Genomic DNA, 20,879 nt, shown 5'->3' on the forward strand with positions numbered 1-20,879 from the left:
GTCAGGTACATTTCAATGGTAATGTTTTTCACATCTACTAATTATTAAGGAATAAATTTTTATGTTTGAATAATTATTAGTTTTTAAATCACTATTAAAAAAATTTTAATAACTACATGATTAGAAGAAGCATTTTACTACAGCTTTAACATATTCAGTAACACGCTCCAGAGCACGAGTACATCTCTTTCACAAGTGGGTGCAAGTTTCTAGGTTCACAGTTGAGTTAACAGAGTTATACAATATTGAACTCAGTATAAGCCCTATAAGACATACAATTGAATGAGTTTTTAACCTTTAAAAAAGATCTCCATTTCATTTTAGAATATATTGTTCCTTGCAGAAAGACTCATTGTTTTTGTTAATAACACTGAGATGTTGGCACATGTGTCTCTAATCTGTATGTATCTGATTATTATTAGTCATAATCGGTTGCACTTGGATTCTTGGCACCTGTGTATGTCTATAAAGTCATTGGGAAGATTTCAATGGTAATGTTTATCACCTCTACTAATTAACATGACATAAAATTTTATACTTCCTCCTCAAATATAATTCATTTTTAAAAATTTGTTGATTTTTTTTGTGTGTGTCTATATCACATAGAACATCCTAAACCATCTTATTCAACTATACACCCACTTCCTAGATGGCACCCTCCCATAGCCTCCCTCCCCCCACTAGAGCCCTTATACTCTGTTATCCCTGCTACTGTCCACTGTGTTGTCGGCACCCCCCCAGCCGTTCCCCACTACTTGTCCATCTGGTGTATCTAGCCAGGCTATCTACAGGTCTTTGTTTTAGGAAGATCAGCTGTTCCTTATCTAGCAGCAATCGGTTGTCAATATTCTTTTAGATAAGATTGGGGTCTGCTGTTCATTTTCCCAGTTCTATGCTGGGTTACTATCTGGGAGTCCCTTGGGACACCCTGGCCAACAACTCAAAAGAAGGTGTCTCCTCTCTGGCATTGTTGCTTGTTATGTAGTCTTTAGCTATACATATGGACTCTTAAAAAAATTATATTGGCCCCTTTAATCTTTGGTTATACTTTCCTTTTGGGTGTTTAAGGCCATACAGTTGGCCCAGATAAACCAATTTATTTTTACTCTTAAGGCCGTTTGAGGATCTGTTCCTCGGGGGTCACATGGGCTTGGGAGGAGCCCCTGGCTCCTTTCTTTTACCAGTTCCACCAATGTGAAGATAAGTCAAAGGTCCTACTCGACCATGGTTTGCTTCGCTTGGAAGCATAGAGGAAATGATTCCTCTGTGTTGATCCTCCTCTTTGGAGACTGGACACTGGTTCAAGCACATCTCATGGGGTTTCCTCGGCCTCCTTGATCAAGAGGACAGGTGACCCACCACAATTACGGGGCATTTTGAGAGATGCTCATAGTCCCCTGAAACTAGTCGACCTAGGAGGGCAAGGAGCAAAAACTGTCCATTATATCCCTCTGACCAAATTAGTATAGGCCTCAAAGTATGTCTGTTAAACATCCAAGAAGGTTAGTTCTACCAGTCTAGCACTTTTAATTACTGTGTGCCATGTAGATAAATTTTGGGCAAAGACCAATTGTTCTCAGATAGACCTTGCCTAGACATGTATGTATACTAGACCTTGGTCTAGTATGTATAATTTGTCAGCAGGTTGTTGGACTAATATGGTTCCCTCTGGTTTTTAAAACTAGCTAGGCACGGGCTGGGTGTGGTGGTGCACGCCTTTAGTCCCAGCACTTGGGAGGCAGAGGCAGGCGGATCTTTGTGAGTTCAAGGCCAGCCTGGTCTACATAGTGAGTTCAGGTCGTCTAGGACTACAGGGAGACCCTGTCTCAAAAAGACAAAAAAAAAAAACAAAACACCCCCCACCCCCCCAGATAGGCATTATTTATCTCTCACATTGTCTAACCGGGAGGGGGTTCTTTTTGAGACAGGTCTGCCTGTAGGTCCAGACGGCCTGGGACTTGCTGTGTAGACCAGGCTGGCCTCAATCTCAGAGATCCACCTGCCTCTGTCTCCTGAGTACTGGTTAAAATTGTGAATCCCACAGGGGCTGGAGACATGGCTCAGCAGTTAAGAACACTGGTTGTTCTTGCAGAAGACCTGGATTCAAATCCCAGCACCCACATAGCAGCTAACAACTGTCTGTAACTCCAGTCTCAGGGGGATCCGACAGCCTCTTCTGACCTCTGCCAGCACTGCACGACATGGGCTCACTTACCTACATGCAGGCAATACATGCATACACATAAAATAAAAATAATAAGTAAAATTTAAAAATTGTGTACCCCACACTGGCCCTACATTCCTTTTATAGTAATTAATCACCACTTCTTATTAGACATAGCATACCAAGTCTAATAATATGCTGACTCTATTTATGTATGAATGAATGTATGTATACATTGAGTCAGAGTATTGCTATGTTGCCTAGGCCAGTCTTAAAACATGTGGGCTTAAGCAACCTTCTTCCTTTATCAGTCGCCCCAGTAGCTGGGACTACAGCTGCATATCATTATACTTGGAAAATTACTCATTCTGAAGTATTAGCTATAAGGTACACGTGCTCCAAATGAAAATATTTTCACACTTTTTCTTTTTTTGGCCTTTTTGAGACAGGGTCTCCCTGTAGCCCCAGCTATTCTCAAACTCACAGAGATCTGCCTGCCTCTGCCTCCCGAGTGCTGGGATTAAAGATCTGCACCACCATGCCCAGCCTTCATGCATCATTTTTCAAAAATTCTCTTAGTCAAACATTTAAATGACTGTCATCAATTGAAAATACTCAGTTTAGGGGCTGGAGAGATGGCTCAGTGGTTAAGAACACTGGTTGTTCTTCCAGAAGACCCGGGTTTGAATCCCAGCACCCACATGGCAGCTAACAACTGTCCGTAACTCCAGTCCCAGGGAATCTGACAGCCTCTTCTGACCTCCTTGGGCACTGCACGACACGAGTGCACTTACCTACAAGCAGGCAATACATGCATACACATAAAATAGAAATAATAAATAAATAAACAATTTAAGATGGGAGGGGTGTGTGTGTGTGTGTGTGTGTGTGTGTGTGTGTGTGTGTGTGCAATGTCTCACTACAAAGCCCAGCTGACCCTGAACTTGGGGGTCCTTTTGCCTCTTGGCTTCTAAGTGCTAGAGTCACAGGCATGTACCATCATAATGCCCAGCAAGTTGTGTTCACTTGAGAAATAGAAAGTTTTGCTGCACTAAATATAGTAACAGTTAAGACATTTAAGGGACAAATTGCATGGTAATTAAAACAGAAAACATATATTAAACACCACATCTATCTTACCTTTTGTAGACTTGTTGGATTCAACTGAGTTTTGTCAATTATTTTTATTGCAACCTAGAAAAAATATTTAGATTTTTTCAGAATTTGCTAATTAAAGACTATTTAAAGTTTTATAAATTCCCACATATACGGCAATGTTAAAAAGCAAGCAAACTGCAGAACCTAAATCTCAGCTGGTTACAAAAAGCAATTAACTTTATAAAACTTTAATTAAAAACTGGGGCTTCATGCAAGTAGTATTCCACACGTTATATTTTTAACTTATATAGATGAGGGAAAAATAATCTCTTCCAACCTCTTTTCCTTCCCCTCAACACCCTCCCCTCCAAAAACCCTACATAATGAACACACTTTAAAAAAATATAGTGTGTTAAGGTTGCCCCTAAAGCTACCCACCTACTTTGTGGGATGCCTGGGTGAAGATCTGCCCGACCCCTTGTATGCACTAAAGAGAGACAAGGAAGAGGTATGCTGCTGGGGCTGTGCCTGTCAGTTCATATCAACTGAGATGTCACTTAGTAACGTGACTTGTTGGTAAACCTTGATTAGGTAGACTGTAAGAAACATGGGGCTGGAGAGATGGCTCAGTGGTTAAGAACACTGGTTGTTCTTACAGAAGACCTGGGTTCGAATCCCAGCACCCACATGACAGCTAACAACTGTCCGAAACTCCAGTCCCAGGGGATCTGACAGTCTCTTCTGTTCTCCACAGGCATTGCATGACACGGGTGCACTTACCTACACACAGGCAATACATGCATACACATAAAATAAAAACAATAAAATATTTTAAAACAATACAGTGTAGCAATCTCTTCACTTTTTTGGGTGGTGGTATTGCTGCTGCAGCTCAAACCCAGGGTCCTGTGCATGGTAGGTGAGTGGTCTACTGCTGAGCTATACCCCCAATCCCACTTCTGTTATTTACTGGAACTAATTTCAGCAGACTCTGGAATCCTAGGCAGGAACTTCAGATATACATTCATCCTAATTACAGAGTATCTTGCACAGAGTGAGAACTGAGTATATAAGTAGGTTGGTACTGAATCTGAAAACTTAAACATTTAGTAAAAAAATAATAATAAAAATAGGCTTGGCAAGGTGCCATGAATCTAGAGAGTTCAAGACCCGTCTGAGCAACACAGCAGGAACCTATTTCAAACAATGGAAAAGTCCTTTAGGTAGTTAAAGCAAGCTCCAGATCAATCTGTGTGCTAACCATGTGAAATAGATGCAGAAGCCATAAAATGTGTCACCTGATAACTTTTATTTAGAAGGAACAGAGTAGACCCACAAGCAGCATTTGAAGAAGAAAGCCACAAGGACAGGGAGAAACCAAATGGTCTATTGATGTACATTTCTTATCTTAAAAAGGGGGAGAATCGGTTTCCCTAATATTTAGTAAATGGATCTGCATCAGTAGCCTCATTTGGGAGGCTCGTCATCTGTTGCATTAAGATAGCTGGGAATAGGGGCTGGAGAGATGGCTCAGCAGTTAAGAGCACTGACTGCTCTTGCAGAGGACCCAGGTTTGATTCCCAGCACCCACATGGTGGCTGCGAACCATCCTTAACTCGAGTTCCAGGGGAATCCGAAGCCCTCTTCTGATCTCCATGGCATTGCACAACACAGGTGCACTCACATACATGCACGCAATACACTCGTACACATGAAATAAAAATATTTTAAAAAAAAGATAGCTAGGAACATAGCCCAGTGGCAGGATCTTGAGTTTACCCTGACGAAGTCCTGGGTTTGATTCCCAGCAACAAAGACAGAAGGGGAAGAGGAATAGAGAAGAATTCTACAGACTACATGTGTTGAGTGACAAGAAGGAGTGAGGAGGTGCACTGTTGGGAGCTATTAATCCATTATGTACATTGAGCTGTGGCAGGCTTGCTTGTTTACTTAGAGTTTGTGTTTTGCCCACCAGTACCTAATCTGCCAAGTCAGGAGGAATGTGTTTATATGGTGGAGTTCACAACAAGTATTTGACCGCTCCTTGACCCTCAGATACAGGTGGGAAAAACAGCTGTTGAAGCTAATTGAGTTAAGCAAAGGGTGGCGATCTCTGATGTTCTACTGTATAAAAAGGCGGAGCTAAAATAAACCGGGGCTGCAGTCTCTACTGACAGTCCTCCCAAGTATCTTCTCTGTCTCTTGTTTTTTCTTTGAATCCTCACTCCCCCTTTCAGGTACTGTCCGTCTTGGCCGGCTAGCATCGGCAGTGCATAAGAGGAGAGAGAGAGGCTTTGTCACTAGACGTATGAATTAATTCAGCTTTGCACTCAAGGTACAGATCAGTTCGCAAGCCCAGAAGGGTCCATTTCCCACTGTGTATCTATCCTGCAGAACACAGATCCTGAAAAACACCACCGAAGAAGGTTAGTACTGCCAAAGTCTCGGGCAGCAGCTTGGAAAGTTTCTACAGTAGTGGTTCTTGTACTTCTTGGTGCTCTTTACATTCTTATGGCATCAAGCTGTTCTAGATGCTTCTGCATCTGAAGGATCTACATCTAATCTGTGAAGCATGCTGTTACATGGTCTCTGGAAAAATCCCACCTTCCATTTGTGGGAGAATGGAAGAAAGCAAACTTTTTTTCTTAGTATTTTATTTATTGTTTTTATTTTATGTGTATGAGTGTATTGCCTGCATGTATGTTAGTGCACCCATGGATGTCAGAAGAGAGCTTCGGATTCCCCTGGAACTGGAGTTAAGGATGGTTCATAGCTGCCATGTGGGTGCTGGGAACTGAACCCAGGTCCTCTGCAAGAGCAGTCAGTGCCCTTAACCACTGAACCATCTCTCCAGCCCCAAAACCAACATTTTAATAGTACTAGCTCACAAACAGTTTTGACTTTGTAGACCCCTAGCAAAGTCTGAGAAACTCCCCAGGTCTTCCTATGTCACACTCTGGGAACAGACCACACAACGCATACCAACACTATATATTTTTTAAATTTTTAAAATTTTTTTGTGTATGTATGATTGCCTGCATGTATGTGCACCACATGCATGCCTTGTGCCCTTGAAAGCCAGAAGACAGCATCAGATGCCCTGAAACTGGAGTTATAGGGGGTTGTTAGACACTTGATGTAGGTGGTGGGAATCAAACCTAGATTCTCTATGAGAGTAACAAGTGCTCTTAACCACAGAGCAATGTCTCCAGCCCTTCCCCCATTTTTAAATTTCATGTATTCATTTTGTGTGTGTGTGTGTGTGTGTGTGTGTACACCCATGGGTATGGAGGTCAGAGAACAACTTGAGGGAGTTGGTTCTCTTTCCACCAATGTGGGTTATGGGACTTGCAGTCAAGCCATTAGGCTTGGCGGCAAGCACCTTTACCCACTGAGCCATCTTGCCAGCCCAGCATTATATTTATTTAATTATTAAATTTTTGGTCTTTTTGAGACAGGGTCTCCCTGCAGCCCCAGTTGGCCTGGAACTCACCATGTAGATCAGGCTCCCCTTGAACTCACAGAGATCCTCTTCCCTCTGCCTACCAAGTGCTGGGACTACAGGCATGTATCACCACACCCGGGGCCACTATATTATTTTTAAAAAACTGCTTAAGTCTAAAACCTCCACCTGCTCAAGTTATTGGTTCCCTGTGGACCTGTTAACCTCCAAGAACAAGAAAGAAGTAAACAGTGTAGCAATGATTTTGATTCCAAGGTGAAAACACCATAACCCATCCCAGGACGTCAAGGCAAATCAGAAGGAAGAAAACAGTGGAGAATGAATGTGCAAGTGCTTGAAAAAAAGTGAAGTCAAAATTCTGCTGTATTTGGAAAACAAAATTTTGATGAAAACTACAATCAAAATATTTGTTGCTAGAGTAATGTGCAAACATTAAATACTTACACATGCCGGGCGTGGTGGCGCACGCCATTAATCCCAGCACTTGGGAGGCAGAGGCAGGTGGATCTCTGTGAGTTCAAGGCCAGCCTGGTCTACATAGTGAGCTCCAGGACAGCTGGGGCTACAGGGAGACCCTGTCTCAAAAAGACCCCCCGCAAAAAAAAATACTTATACACAACTCAGTTGTGGAGGATAGTAGGTTCAAGACCAGCCTGAGCTGTTACAAAGCAAGGCTCTATCTCAAAGAGCCACAAAACAAAACAGTTTTCCCATGAATGCAATAAAGTGACTGTTAATTGTAAGGAATGACTTTATAAGGTTTTTTCCCCTGTACCTCCAGAATGCACTAAAACCATACCAATCAGCATTATGCTTTTTAATTACATCTATTAATAGAATACAATGTAGGCTTTCTTTTAGCCTTCTGTTTCTAAAACTGCTATTACTAACACTCAACTGCAGCAAACTGTTCTGAGTATTAACTTTTTGTCAGTCTTAGTATAATAGTTTTGAATAAAAATTCAGTTAATCACTCCCTCTACCCTAAGAAACAACTCCATGCTGAGTTCTGGAAGAGCAAAGAACAATGCCCACAATAATCTGAAAGGGTAAGGAACTCCGCCCTTTGAAACTACTTATTTCTCATACACTCCAACCAAACAACATATCCAAGTAGTGTGAATGCAGAGAAGATGAGAACTTAGCAAATGTCTATAATAGTCACAGTAAAGAGACTGGAAAAATTAAAATAGGTTAGAGATGGGCTCAGGAGTTAAGAGCTCCTATTGCTTTTGCAAAGGACCTGAACTCTGTTCCAAGAACCCACCTCAGGCAGTTCTTAACGGCCTCTATCTCCAGTTCCAGGGTATATAACCCCCACTTCTGGCCTCCAAGGCCAGTAACATGCATATACCCCCCATACACAAAAATGTACACAAAATTAAAAATAAAATCTTTTAAAAAGAGAGAGGGAGGGAGGGAGGAAGAGGAAGAAAGAGAAAGGGACTGGAAAGATGGCTCAAAGATCAAGAGCACTTCCTTCTCTTATAGAGGACCTGACTGCTCACAATTTTATCTATCTCTAGCTCCAGGGGATTTAGCACTCTCTTCTGGCCTCTGGAGGCGCCCGAACCCACAGCATACATTCATACAAACATACATATTATACACACATAAAATCTTTTTTAAGATCTTTTAAAAAAATTTTAAAGAGAAAGAAAAAATAGTATTACTAAGTCAGGCGTGGCAGCACACACCTTTAGTCCTAGCCCTTGGGAGGCAGAGGCAGGTGGATCTCTGTGAGTTCAAAGCCAGCCTGGTCTACATAGTGAACTCCAGGCCAGCTGAGGCTACAGGGAGACCCTGTCTCAAAAAGACCCCCCTGCCAAAAAAAGATTATGACTATGGGCTTTTCCCTCTCTGTTCTACAAAATTCCTATAAAGTTGTTAAGATAGTCCTCATGAAAATGCAACTAAAATATATTTCTTAAGTCTCAAGAAGTTTAAAATACCTGTATTATTTACTTTTCTGTTCCTGTGATAAAAACACTGACCAAAGCAAGTAGTAAAAGGAAGAGTTTATTTGGCTTACGGTTCAGAGGAGGAGTTAAGAGTCCATCATGGTGGGAAAGGCATGGTGGCAGAGGTGGCCAGAGCAAAAAGCCAAGCTATCACATCTTCCAGCAGGCACAGGAAACAGAGGAACTAGAAATCTGGCAAGGGTTAAGAATTCTCAAAGCCCACCCCCAGCGGTGTGCTTCCTCCAACAAGGCCTCACCTCCTAAAACCTCCCAAAACAGTGTCACCAACTGGAACAAAATGTCCAAACACCTGGAAGCTATGGACAGTCTCATTCAAATCACAATCATACCACATTCTTACTGCTGATAAATACTTGGAAATATTTAGAATTAGAGGCTGAGAGTAATGAACCTCCAGTCTCCTAGAGTGGAGGGACAGGACATGAAGGGAGGGCGATCAGAAGCTTCGGAGTAAGGGAGGCTGACAGTAAGGGGACACTGATGTGAAGGCAAACCGAGAGGACAACACAGAGAGCACTCATGAACAACAGTGCCAACTGGCCAGCATTACTGGGAAAGGGTTCTGGACTAAGAAGCCCTAAGTACAAAGAAGAGCCACTGGGCTAACCACAAGATCAAATGTGATGGCAGAATATTTGCAGTTTGCTAACACTTCAATTGCCACTGGTTCTTTTTTTTTTTTTTTCTTCAGTATTTTATTGTCAGTCATGGTGGCACACATCTTTTTGTCCCAGCACTACTGGTGAGGCAGCCCAGTGGGTAAAAGCACTTTTGATACAAAGCTGACCTGAGTTCAATACCTGGAATCCATGTTGAGAAGAATCAACTCCAGAAAACTGTTCTCTAGTCGGTACATGTAGGCTGGTGGCACACACACCCGCATTCACAGTACACAAAAATAATATTCAGTAAAAAGAAATCATTATTATGCCCATGAGTCTCTTATAGCTAATGCTGCCAGGCTTAATGGCACACACCTTGAATCCCAGCACTTGGGAGGCAGAGGCAGGAGATCTCTGTGACATTTGAGGTCAGCCCAGTCTACATAGCAAGTTCTAGGCCAGCTTGAGCTACAGGGAGACTCTGACTCAAAAAGTTAATGTCCATATTAAAAAAATATGCTGAGCATGGTGGTGCACACCTTTAATCCCAGCACTTGGGAGGCAAAGGCAGGAAGACCTTTGTGAGTTCTAGGTCAGCCTGGTTTACAGGGAGACTCTGTCTCAAAAAAAGACACACACACACACACACACACACAACTTTCTACATAATAAATTTTCATGTTTACATATAGTTCTACATACCTACCAAACAGTGGAGGGGGGATAAAATGATCTTGATCTTTTTATTTTAGGTGTATGAGTTATTACCTACATGAATGTAAGTGCACCCATGTCATGCAAAGACTCCGGAGGCCAAAAGAGAACACTGGATTCCCTGGAACTGAAGTAATAGACAGTTGATAGCTTCCATGTGAGTGCTGGGACTCATTCAAAAGAATAGCAAGTGTTCCTACTCACTGAGCCATCTCTCCAGTCCCTTGACCAAAGTTTTTATTTTTTTATATTTATTTTTTTTAATTTTTTATCGAATTTTTGTGTATTTCATACAGAACACCATCATCATCTTTATATTCCCTTCTCCACTGGCCCCTCCCATAGCCCCCCATTGGAATTCATACATTCTGTCATTTGTGTTAAGGTTCAGCATGTCGAATTAGTGACCCCAGATGTCCCTCAGTGCAAATTCATCCACTGAGGTCTAGTCTAGAGACCTTCCCTTTAAGAAGATCTGCTCTTCCTCACCTAGCAGTAATCAGCTGCCAATAATTCTCTGACTGAAGATTGGGGTCTGTGTCCATTTCCATAGTTCTGTGCTAGTTTTTGTTTGCTTGAGTTTGCATGGGTCTTGTACATGCTAACACCACTGCTATAGGTTCCTATGAGAAGGGTCGTAGGAGCTTGCTTGTAGGACTATTTCTATATGGTCCTGCACCTCCTCCCTAGCTCTTACTCTCTTTTGTCCCCTCTTTGGTAATGGTCTGAGCCCTGAGTGGGTAGATTTTAACAAAGGAGTCTTGTTCAAGAATCTATACTCTGCACTCTTATTCTCTGTTTTGGCCATTTGTGACCTTTGGTGTTCCTGGTCCTTTATTTTTTATTAATTTATTTATTTTATGAGTGTGACTGTTTTGCCTGCATGTATATAACTGCACCCATGTTGTGCAAAGCCCACGGAGGCCAGAAGATGGTGTTGGATCCCCTGGAACTGGAGTTATGAACAGTTGCTAGCCACCATGTAGGTGCCAGGAACTGAACCCAGGTCCTCTGCAAGAGCAGCCAGTGTTCTTAACCGCTGAGCCATCTCTCTAACCCTTGACCAAAGCTTTCAAAAACAGAAAAAATCAAATTGAGCCATTATAGTAGTCATACATAGTTAAACACTTCTGGAGAAAGAACCTATTCTAAAGTCTAGGTATTTCCACATGTAACCAAAACTCTAAAGACATTTGTCCCTAAAACTGAGAACTGTAATGAAGCAAATTTTCTGTTACTGTCTTAAGGATTTAGTGAGAGTAGGCCAGGGCTTCCTAACCTTTTTCAAGTTCCAGCACAAACAAAACTTAGAATATGTGTAGGGAGATGGGTGTGGTGGCGCACAGCTTTAATCCCAGCACTTGGGAGGCAGAGGCAGGTGGATCTCTATGAGTTCAAGGCCAGCCTGGTCTACAGACTGAATTAGTTCCAGGCCAGCTGGAGCTACAGGGAGACCCTGTTTCAAAAAACAAAAACAAAGAATATGTGTAGGGAATGATGTAGCAGCAAATAGAGGTACTTGCTGATAGAATGACTGCCAGAGGGCTCCTACTCCCATAGTCCCAGCTCTAGTGGGCTTGGGCATCAATATCATGGCCTACCTGTCATGTAGTGCTGGCACATCTATCAGAAGAGTATGATACAAAAAAGCACATCTCTTCTTTCTCTTTTAAAAATATTATTTTTATGTGTATTACCTGCATGTGTGTAAGTGCAGCACCCATGTGGGTGATGGGAACTGAACCCAGGTGTTCTGCAAGAGCAGTCAGTGCTCTTAAGCACTGAGCCCACCACCAGCTCCCCATCTTCCTTCTTTTTTTGAGACAGGGTCTCCTTGTAGCGCCAGCTAGCCTAGAACTTGCTACGTAGACCAGGCTGGTCTTGATCTTAGAAATCTGCCTGTCTCTGACCCCCAAGTGCTGAAATTAAAGGTGTGTGTCATCATGCCCATCCAGCACATTTTTTTTTTTCTTGTCTTTTTGAGACAGGGTCTCCCTGTAGCCCCAGCTGTCCTGGAACTCACTATGTAGACCAAGCTGGCCTCGAACTCTGAAAGATCTGCCTGCCTCTGCCTCCCAAGTGCTGGGATTAAAGGCATGTGGCACCTCGCCTGGCACACATTTCTTTTAATAGTATCCTTCAATCAAACTATATCATAGCCACTTTAACCAGTAATTGCTGAGCGTGTGTTACTATAGCATTTAAGCAGGATGTAGTGGCACAGACTTTAATCTTAAGCACTGGGTGTGTGCGTGCCTGCGTGCGTGCTGGAGAGATGGCTCAGCAATGAAGAACACTGTCTGCTCCTCCAGGGACTTGGGTCCGTTCCCAACACCGATAGGGCAGCTATTAACTGCCTGTAACTCCAGTTCCAGGGGATCTGGAGCCCTCTTTTGGTCTCCATGGTCATTGTACAACATGGGTACACTTACATACATGCACAACGCTCATATACATATAATAAAAATAAATAAATTTTAAAAATAAAAATAACCCCAGCACTAGGGAGGTAAAGACAGGCAGATTTCTGTAAGATGAAGGCCAGCCTGGACTACAGAATGAGTTCCAGGCCAGCTGGGGCTATAGGAGACCCTGTCTCAAAAAACAAAAAGAAAAAATAAAAGGAAAGACAAAGCAATTCCAATACACGATAAACCCTGCAGTGTAAGGAAAGTATCAGGTTTTAAGGAGACCTACGCCTAAGGAAAGGGGTATGTCAAAAAATACTTCCAGAAGTGATCCCCACAAGAAGGGAAGAATGCTTAAGGTAGTCAGACAGCAGTACAAAGAGGACCCAAATACAGGAACCCTGTCAAGTCTCTTGTGCACCACACAGAAGATATAAAGAGTTAATGTTGTGGTTTCAAAGCATATTATCTCTTTCTTTAAAAAAAAACGAATCAACCAACAACAACAGACCAGGCTGGCCTTGAACTCACAGACATCCACCTTCCTGGGCCTTCCAAGTACTGGGATCAAAAGCATGCTCTACCATACCTGACCTTCTTTGTACTTTTGATAAGGACTGCAGTAGAGGAAAAAGTCAAGATCACAAAAGCCAGGAAAACATGTGCTGTCCTGCGTAACCCAGCAACATGAGGCTCCAGAAGTCCTCAGAAAGATAAGGACATGACAGGACAAATATGTCTGTAAGTACAGATAACTACTACTTTGTAAGTGCCACGAACTTATGCACTATATAAACAAGTACATACGTTAAGTTCAACACAATTTTTATTCATTTTTTCCTCTGTAAAAGAACAGAGCATTACTCATCTTTCAAGGTAGATTATTCACTCAGCATATTTACAACAGTTATAGCAAAAGAACTCCCTGATAATTAATGTGTTATATTCCTTTAAAAAGTTCATTAGTTTAGAAATAATCCCCAAAGCATCTGCTCCTCCTCGTTCTCCCTGGAAGTTAACAGAACAAGTATCACAACTGAAGCAAGCACAGGATTTACCTCTCTGCCTGTAAGGATGTGTCTCGCCAATTTCACCTTTGCAAAGTTCCCCTTTCCGATTGTTTTCAACAGTCTGTAGTTTCCGATGTGAGGCTGTTCATCTGCACAGGAAGCTATCGAATTTCTACACCGAGCTCCAGAGCGCCCAGTGCGGGAGGTAACTTCTTGCCTCCCGTCTCCATGTGATGTGTGCTAAAATGCAACATACACAAAGACAAGGAGATGAGAGAACATGCAGTGCTTGCCAAGTTTTAAGAGCATCCAGGTGAAGAAACAAAACAATATGACTTTCATTTTAACCCTAAAGTATCTAGCACTTCAAGGAACTGAACCACATAAGTTTATGAGAAAAACAGAATGTTAAAAGAAACACAGCAAGTGTCGTGGCTTAATGGGGGTTCAGAAAATTGAGTCAGTCCCAATTTATGATTTTCCAAATTTACCATGGTATAAAAGCATTCAGCAGAAACTGTACTTCAAAATTTGAACTGCAGCCTTTTTCTGGGTTGCTGATACACAGTGTAAAAGTCTAAGAACACACCCAGTAAGTCATGATAGGGGAGTAAACAACTAAGGTGCTACAGTGTACAGTACAGCCTTTGTTTGGATGCACGTACTCAAAAAATTACTAAGGTAGGCAACACTTTCTTATAAAATGGCTTGTTTTAGGTGATTTTTGCAAAATTATAGCATAATTTAAGTATTCTGAGCAAATTAGCATAGCCTAGACTAAGCGATGACTGTTTGCAAGATTAGAGGTAATAATTAGGAGGGCATTTTCAGTAAGACTAATATACTACAACACAAGCCTACTGTCAGCTGACAGGCATCTGAATTCTGAATAGGTGGCTATCTCATAAAATAAAACTGCAGTCCACACTCAGAACTTTTTGTTTCTTTGGTCTTTTTGAGACAAGGTCTCCCTGTAGCCCCAGCTTTCCTGGAACTATGTACACCAGGCTGGCCTGGAACTCACAGAGATCCATCTGCCTCTGCCTGGGATCAAAGACGTGCGCCACCACGCCCAGTGAGAGCTTCACTTTTTAGAGAGCACATCTGCACACTGACCCTCACCCCAGCCCGTAAAAGGACAGCATGCTAAGTACAGCGTTTACGTAGCTCTCCAGTGAGGAACTGAAGAGAACCTGCGCTCCTCCTACTTTCAACACTCGCTTCATCTTTCTGCTTGTTTCTGTTTTACATATTAAGTTTCATTTTGAAGTTTTAAATTTTTTAAAAAATTATTTTATGTGTTTGGAGGTTATGTTGGCACGTATATAAGTGCACTCATGTTGTGCAATACCCGCGGAGGACAGAAGAGGGCAGTGGATACCCTGGAATTGGAGTCACACATATTGTTAGGCATCGTGTGGATACTAGGATTTGAACCCAGGTCTTTGCTCTAACTGCTGAGCCGTCTCTCCTGTCCTTCATTTTGTTATTTTAAAATATTGTCTATACTTAGAAGTGCTATAATTATAAAAGATGCAAATGAAAATATTCCTGGGGCTGGAATGCAGGCAATACATGTATATACATAAAATAAAAATAATAAAGTATTAAAATTTTTTCCTTTAAAAATTTTTTAAAATATTTTTATGTATATGCGTGTACTGCCTGCATGTAGGTGAGTGCATGCGTGTCATGCAATGCCCACGGAGGACAGAAGAGGCTATCGGATCCCTTGGAACTGGAGTTATGAACAGTTGTTAGCTGCCATGTGGGTGCTGGGATTCAAACCCAGGTCTTCTGCAAGAACAGTCAGTGTTCTTAACTGCTGAGCCATCTCTCCAGCCCTCCCCAAAGAAAATATTTCTTAGACATATATAAAATATATAAAGACCTTTTGTTTTGTTTTGTTTTTTGGTCTTTTTGAGACAGGGTCTCCCTGTAGCTCCAGCTGTCCTGGAACTCATTATGTAGACCAGGCTGGCCTTGAACTCACAGAGATCCACCTGCCTCTGCCTCCCAAGTGCTGAGATTAAAGGCGTGCGCCAACCACGCCCGGCTATAAATACCTTTTAAGTTACCTTTTAATTTAATAAATATGGCCCCCAAATTATGTACTTCTATCTATGAGGCAGAGAACCAACCTAAAAGTGAGAGTTACTTCAATACCCCCCAAATAAGGTACCAGATTCACAAACTACAACTTTACATGGTATTTTAAATATTTTGTTTTTATTTTATGTGTATCAGTGTTTTGCCTGCATGTATACAAATGCATCACACACACGCAGTGCCTACAGAGGCCAGAGAGGGCACTGGATCCTCTGGAACTGGAGTTACAGGCTAACTAGAACAGTGTCTCAGGTAGCCCAGGTTCAATATGTAGCTGAGGAATTACTTTGAATTCCTGATTCTCCTGTCTTTATCTCCCAAGTTAGGATTATAGAAACATTCTACCATGCTCAACCTTATTTTCTTTTCTTAAAAAAAAAAAAATCGGGGCTGGAGACATGGCTCAACAGTTAAGAGCACTGACTGCTCTTGCAGAGGACCCGGGTCCCAGCATCCACATGGCAGCTACGAACCATCCTTAATTCCAATTCCAGGGGAATCCAAAGCCCTCTTCTGACCTCTGCGGCATTACACAACATGGGTGCACTCACATACGTGCAGGCAATACACTCATACACATAAAATAAAAATAATAAAATATATATTTTTTTAAATCACAGATTACAGCCAGGTGTGGTGGCGCACTCCTTTAATCCCAGCACGGATCTCTGTAGTTCAAGGCAGCCTGGTCTACACAGTGAGTTCCAGGACAGCTGGGGATACAGGGAGACCCTGTCTCAAAAAATACAAAAAAAACCCAAAAAAAAACAAAAAAAAACCAAGAGAGCATACTGATCTTGGAGAGGACTCAAGTTTGACTCCCAGCACTCATGTGGGCAGCTCACAACTGCCTGTATCTCCAGTTCCAGGTGATTCAATGCCTCTGGGCTGCAAAAGCACTTCAACATACCTCCCTCCAACACACTCACAAATACATATTATTAACAATAAAAGTAAGCGTTCTTTATTTTGTTTCTGGTCTTTTTGAGACAGGGTCTCCCTGTAGCCCCAGCCGGCCTCGAACTCAAGAGCTCCACCTGCCTCTGCCTCCCAAGTGCTAAACTAAAGGCGTGCACCACCATGCCTGGCAATAAGTGTTCCTTAAAATAAATATATAAATAAAAAAGCCAAGTGTCATGGCTAAAGCTTATAATCCAAGAGCTGGGAAGGGAGAAACAGGAGGACCTCTGGGGTTTGGGATCAGACAGGATAAGCTGATCAGTAAGCTCCAAGGCCAATGAGAGATCCTGTCTCAAAAGGTAAGATGGAGTCAGTGAGATGGGCCTACATTACAGGATGCAAGGAGAGAACAGACTCCCACAAGTCATCCTCTGGCCTCCACATATGTGCCATGGCACGTGTACACACACACACACACACTCTCTGAATAATGTTTAAAAATTAAAACAGGGCTGGGCAAGGTGGCATAAGCCTTTAATCCCAGCACTTGGGCAGCAGAGGCAGGCAGATTTCTGTGAGTTCAAGGCCAGCCTAGTTTACATGTCTACACAGCAAGGGTCACGCAGGGCTAAATGGTGAGACTTTGTCTCAAAAAACAAAACAAAAAGAAACTCTCAGGGCTGGAGAGATGGCTCTGTGGTTAAAAGCACCAACTGCTCTTGCAGAGGACCCGGGTTCAATTCCCAGCACTCACATGGCAGCTACGAACCATCCTTAACTCCAGTTCCAGGGGAATCCGAAGCCCCCTTCTGACCTCCGCGGCATTGTACAACACAGGTGCACTCACATACATTCAGGCAACACACTCATACAAAATAAGATAAAAATAAATAAAATTAAAAAAAAAAGAAACAAACTCACAAAACAAAACAAAACAAATCCCAAAGTAGACAGCTCCTGAGGAATGACATCCAAGGTCAACCTCTGGCGCACACGCACGCACGCGTATCCCCCCAATATTGTTTTTCAAATGTTATTCGTGTCAGGTGTGGTGGCACATGCCTTTAATCCCAACACTCAGGAGGCAGAGGCAGATAGATCTCCATGAGACTGAGGCCAGCCTAGTCAAGCTTCAGGTCAGCTGGGGCTACAGGAAGATCCTGTCTTTTAAAAAAAAAGTTTTTGTTTCATATTTACAGAACATCTTAATTCAGACTGGTCACGTTTCAAGTGTTTGGTAGCCCCACGTGGCTAAAGGCTACTATGCTAGCTAATACAGCTCCTCTAGGCATTCATGATTGCATCTGAGTGAGATGGAGAAACAAGACGCCTACCAGTGAAGGGATCTTCAAGGGAAATGAAGATCACTTCAAGACAGCTGCCATGCCAACACAAGACAAGGTAAGACAGCTTAGAGGCAGGAGGGTGAGATTCCCTGGCACAACCCACAACATAATCAAATGTACCACCAACTTCTCAGGAACACTATTGATCTTATAATCATCAAGAGCAAAATTGTAAAGAGATGTATTAGTAGAAATAAATATGCAATCTACTTCTGGTTAAAGATGAGCTTTATCCACAACCCCCATTTATTTATTTTATTATTTTTATTTTATGTGTATATTACCTGCATGTGTGTAAGTGCACCCACGCTGTGCAGTGCCTGCAGAGGTCAGAAGAGGGAGTTGGATCTCCTGAAACTAGAGCTACAGATGGTTGTTAGCCACCATGTGGGTGCTGGGAATTGAAACCAGGTCCTCTCCCAGAGCAGCCAGTGCTCTTAAATGCTGAGCCATCTCTCTAGCTCCAACAAACTCCATTTAAATGACAGTAAAGCCAAACCTCTTAAGACAAAAACGGACCACAAGCCAGGTGTGGTGGCACACACTTGTGATTCCAGCATTTAGGAATAGAGCTAATAGAACCAGTGTCCTCTTGTTTCTTAGAGATGATCTTGAACCCCTGGTTCTATTGCCTCTATTTCCTAAGTTCAAGGCCATCCTGGGCTACCTGAGACGGTCTCAAATAAACAAGCAAGCAAGCAAACAAACAAACAAAAGAATAGACAAATCATACTTTCAGAAGTGAGAAAACAAAGTGCATTTTTAAGGTTTTTATTTTTAAATTTATGTATATATGTGTATGTCTGTGTGTGGTATGTCCACATATGAGTACAGGCATCCATGGAGTCCAGAAGGGGATCCCTTGGAGCTGGAATTACGGGGGGTTGAGGGCCCCTGGACATAGGCCCCAGGAACTAAACTTGGTCTTCTGCCAAGAGCCAGTATAAGCTCTTAACTGCTGAACCATCTCTCCAGCCAGGGAGGGAAACAAACAAACAAACATGTAAGAAAGATGAATACCAGGGTTGGAGAGATGGCTCAGCTGTTAAGAGCACTGGCTGCTCTTGCAGAGGACCTGGGTTTAATTCCAAGCACCCACGTGGCAGCTTAACTCCAGTTCTAGGGGATCTGATGCCTTCTTCTGACCTCTGTGGGCATTGCACAACATGGGTGCACTAACACACATGCAGGCAATACACTCATATACATAAAAAGAATAAATTTTTTTTTTTTAAAAAAAAAGAAAGATGAACTCCTAGCCAGCACTTAAGATAATGGGCTACTGTGATTTACACTACTCATCCCTCAGAGTCTTGAAGAATAGGACAGGATATGTCAGTTTGTTAAATAAGACAGCCCATCCCCTGGATTGTCTTTCACTCTAAAAAACAAAAACAAACAATATCACCACCACTTCAGAGGTTTCCTAGAAAGGGCAAAACAGGCACTTGGGGAGGCTGAGTGAGACAGGAGGATCATCTGAGGCCAGGAGCTCAAAATCAGCTGAGACAACATAGTGACACATTTCACAGAAAAGCAAGGAAAACAAACCAGGCAAAAGGAAGGTTCTATGTGCTTGGGGACAGAACGAATAGGTGAGAACAGGGCTACCTTGGAAAGAGAAAAGAAAGGAAAAATCCAGAGACCTTTCAAACTCTTGCCCTCTTTGATGCCTCAGAGCAACCAGCAGCCAGACTTTAAACTATATTGGAATCTGTCAAGAATAGAAATAAAAACAAAATACATGATGAACAAATAGTTCCCCAGAGCTCTATTACAGAAAGGCCCACTGTTTACAAGACCCATCTAATTATTTTGGACAGAACTTCAAGTCAGCCCTAAGTCTCAGCACAGAATATAAGCAAAACTCAACTAGCACTGGATCTCTCAAAACTGTACCACTGGGGTGCTGGAGAAATGGCTCAGCAGTTAAGAGCACTAGCTGCTCTTACAGAGGACCCAGCCTCAAATCCCCGTACCCACATGGAGGTTACTCCAGTTCCAGGGGATGTGATGCCCTCCTCTTCTGGCCTCCATGAGCACTGCACAACAGGGGTCACTTACATGCAGGCAAAACACTAATACACATAAAAAACATTAAAAAAAAAAAAAACAACTCCACCATCAGATACCATATAATACAACACATAAATAAAATTCTAAAGAAAAACTATAGCAGTCTAGAATTTTACATGCAGTCAAAACAAAATACCAATCATGAGAACAGAATAAAGATATTTTCATTTAGAGATTTTTAAAAAAGATTTCTCAGAATCTTTCTTAGGAACTCACTGGAGGAACTGCTTCAACAAGACCTGAGAAAAAAACAAGAAAGAGACAAAAGAAATAGAATCTTACAGGAAAGGCAAAGGGAATCCCAGGAAAACAGTGACTGAGATCCCAGGACGACTAGAGATCCCAGGTATGTGGTAGGTTTAGCTTGGACACAAGGGCAGCCTAGAGAGAACCAAGTGACAACACCTGGTGACTCTGAACACAGAATGGACAAGTCACAAAAATGTAAACAAACACCCATAATAACTCCAGGGAAGACGTAAAGTACATAAAGGAAAAAAAATCACAGCATGCTACGCAGCTCCACTGTGAAAGGTCCACATGGCCACATAGTGTGTAGAACAGACAAAGACCTGACCACACAATGACTACACCAGAGGGCCTGGAAGACAGGTGGACCGGGAAAAACAAATGGTGAGTGAAAAAGCAAAGCTTCATCTTCCTTGGCAGAAAACCAACAGACAATGCCTAAAATTGGATAGTCAACCAAAACTATGTATGTATGAATAAAGAAACCTACTCCTTTGTAAACTAATTTAAAAAATAAAAGCCTAAAATTGGTAAGGATCAAATACTAGTAGCAGTACATTTTGCTGTTCAGAATTATGGACATACTTGTCAAAACAAACAAAAGAATAAAAATAGCAACTTTTAGCCGGGCGTGGTGGCGCACTTCTTTAATCCCAGCACTCAGGAGGCAGAGGCAGGCGGATCTCTGAGTTCAAGGCCATCCTGGTCTACACAGTGAGTTCCCGGACAGCTGGGGCTACAGGGAGACCCTGCTTCAA

At 42.3% G+C, this 20,879-nt stretch overlaps 1 protein-coding gene across 8 annotated transcripts in view; it reads right to left on the minus strand.

Annotated features, from left to right (window-relative positions):
• The window catches only part of Mark3 (microtubule affinity regulating kinase 3), a 102,064-nt gene that overhangs the window by 68,854 nt on the left and 12,331 nt on the right, over nt 1-20,879 (minus strand). For 7 of the 8 annotated variants that reach the window (XM_008825571.2, XM_029559956.1, XM_008825569.1 and 4 more), the window contains exons 2-3: nt 13,490-13,681; nt 3,305-3,358 (exon numbers count right to left, since the gene is read on the minus strand). In XM_008825571.2, coding sequence (XP_008823793.1) covers nt 3,305-3,358; nt 13,490-13,681 — 246 coding nt within the window. Of the gene's footprint in view, nt 1-3,304; nt 3,359-13,489; nt 13,682-20,879 lie in introns of those variants that run through there. The other variant, XM_029559957.1, reaches the window with a different exon arrangement.

The sequence above is a fragment of the Nannospalax galili genome, unplaced genomic scaffold (genome assembly GCF_000622305.1).
Source record: "Nannospalax galili isolate Female #2095 unplaced genomic scaffold, S.galili_v1.0 scaffold188, whole genome shotgun sequence".
In the NCBI taxonomy this organism is placed as follows: domain Eukaryota; kingdom Metazoa; phylum Chordata; class Mammalia; order Rodentia; family Spalacidae; genus Nannospalax; species Nannospalax galili.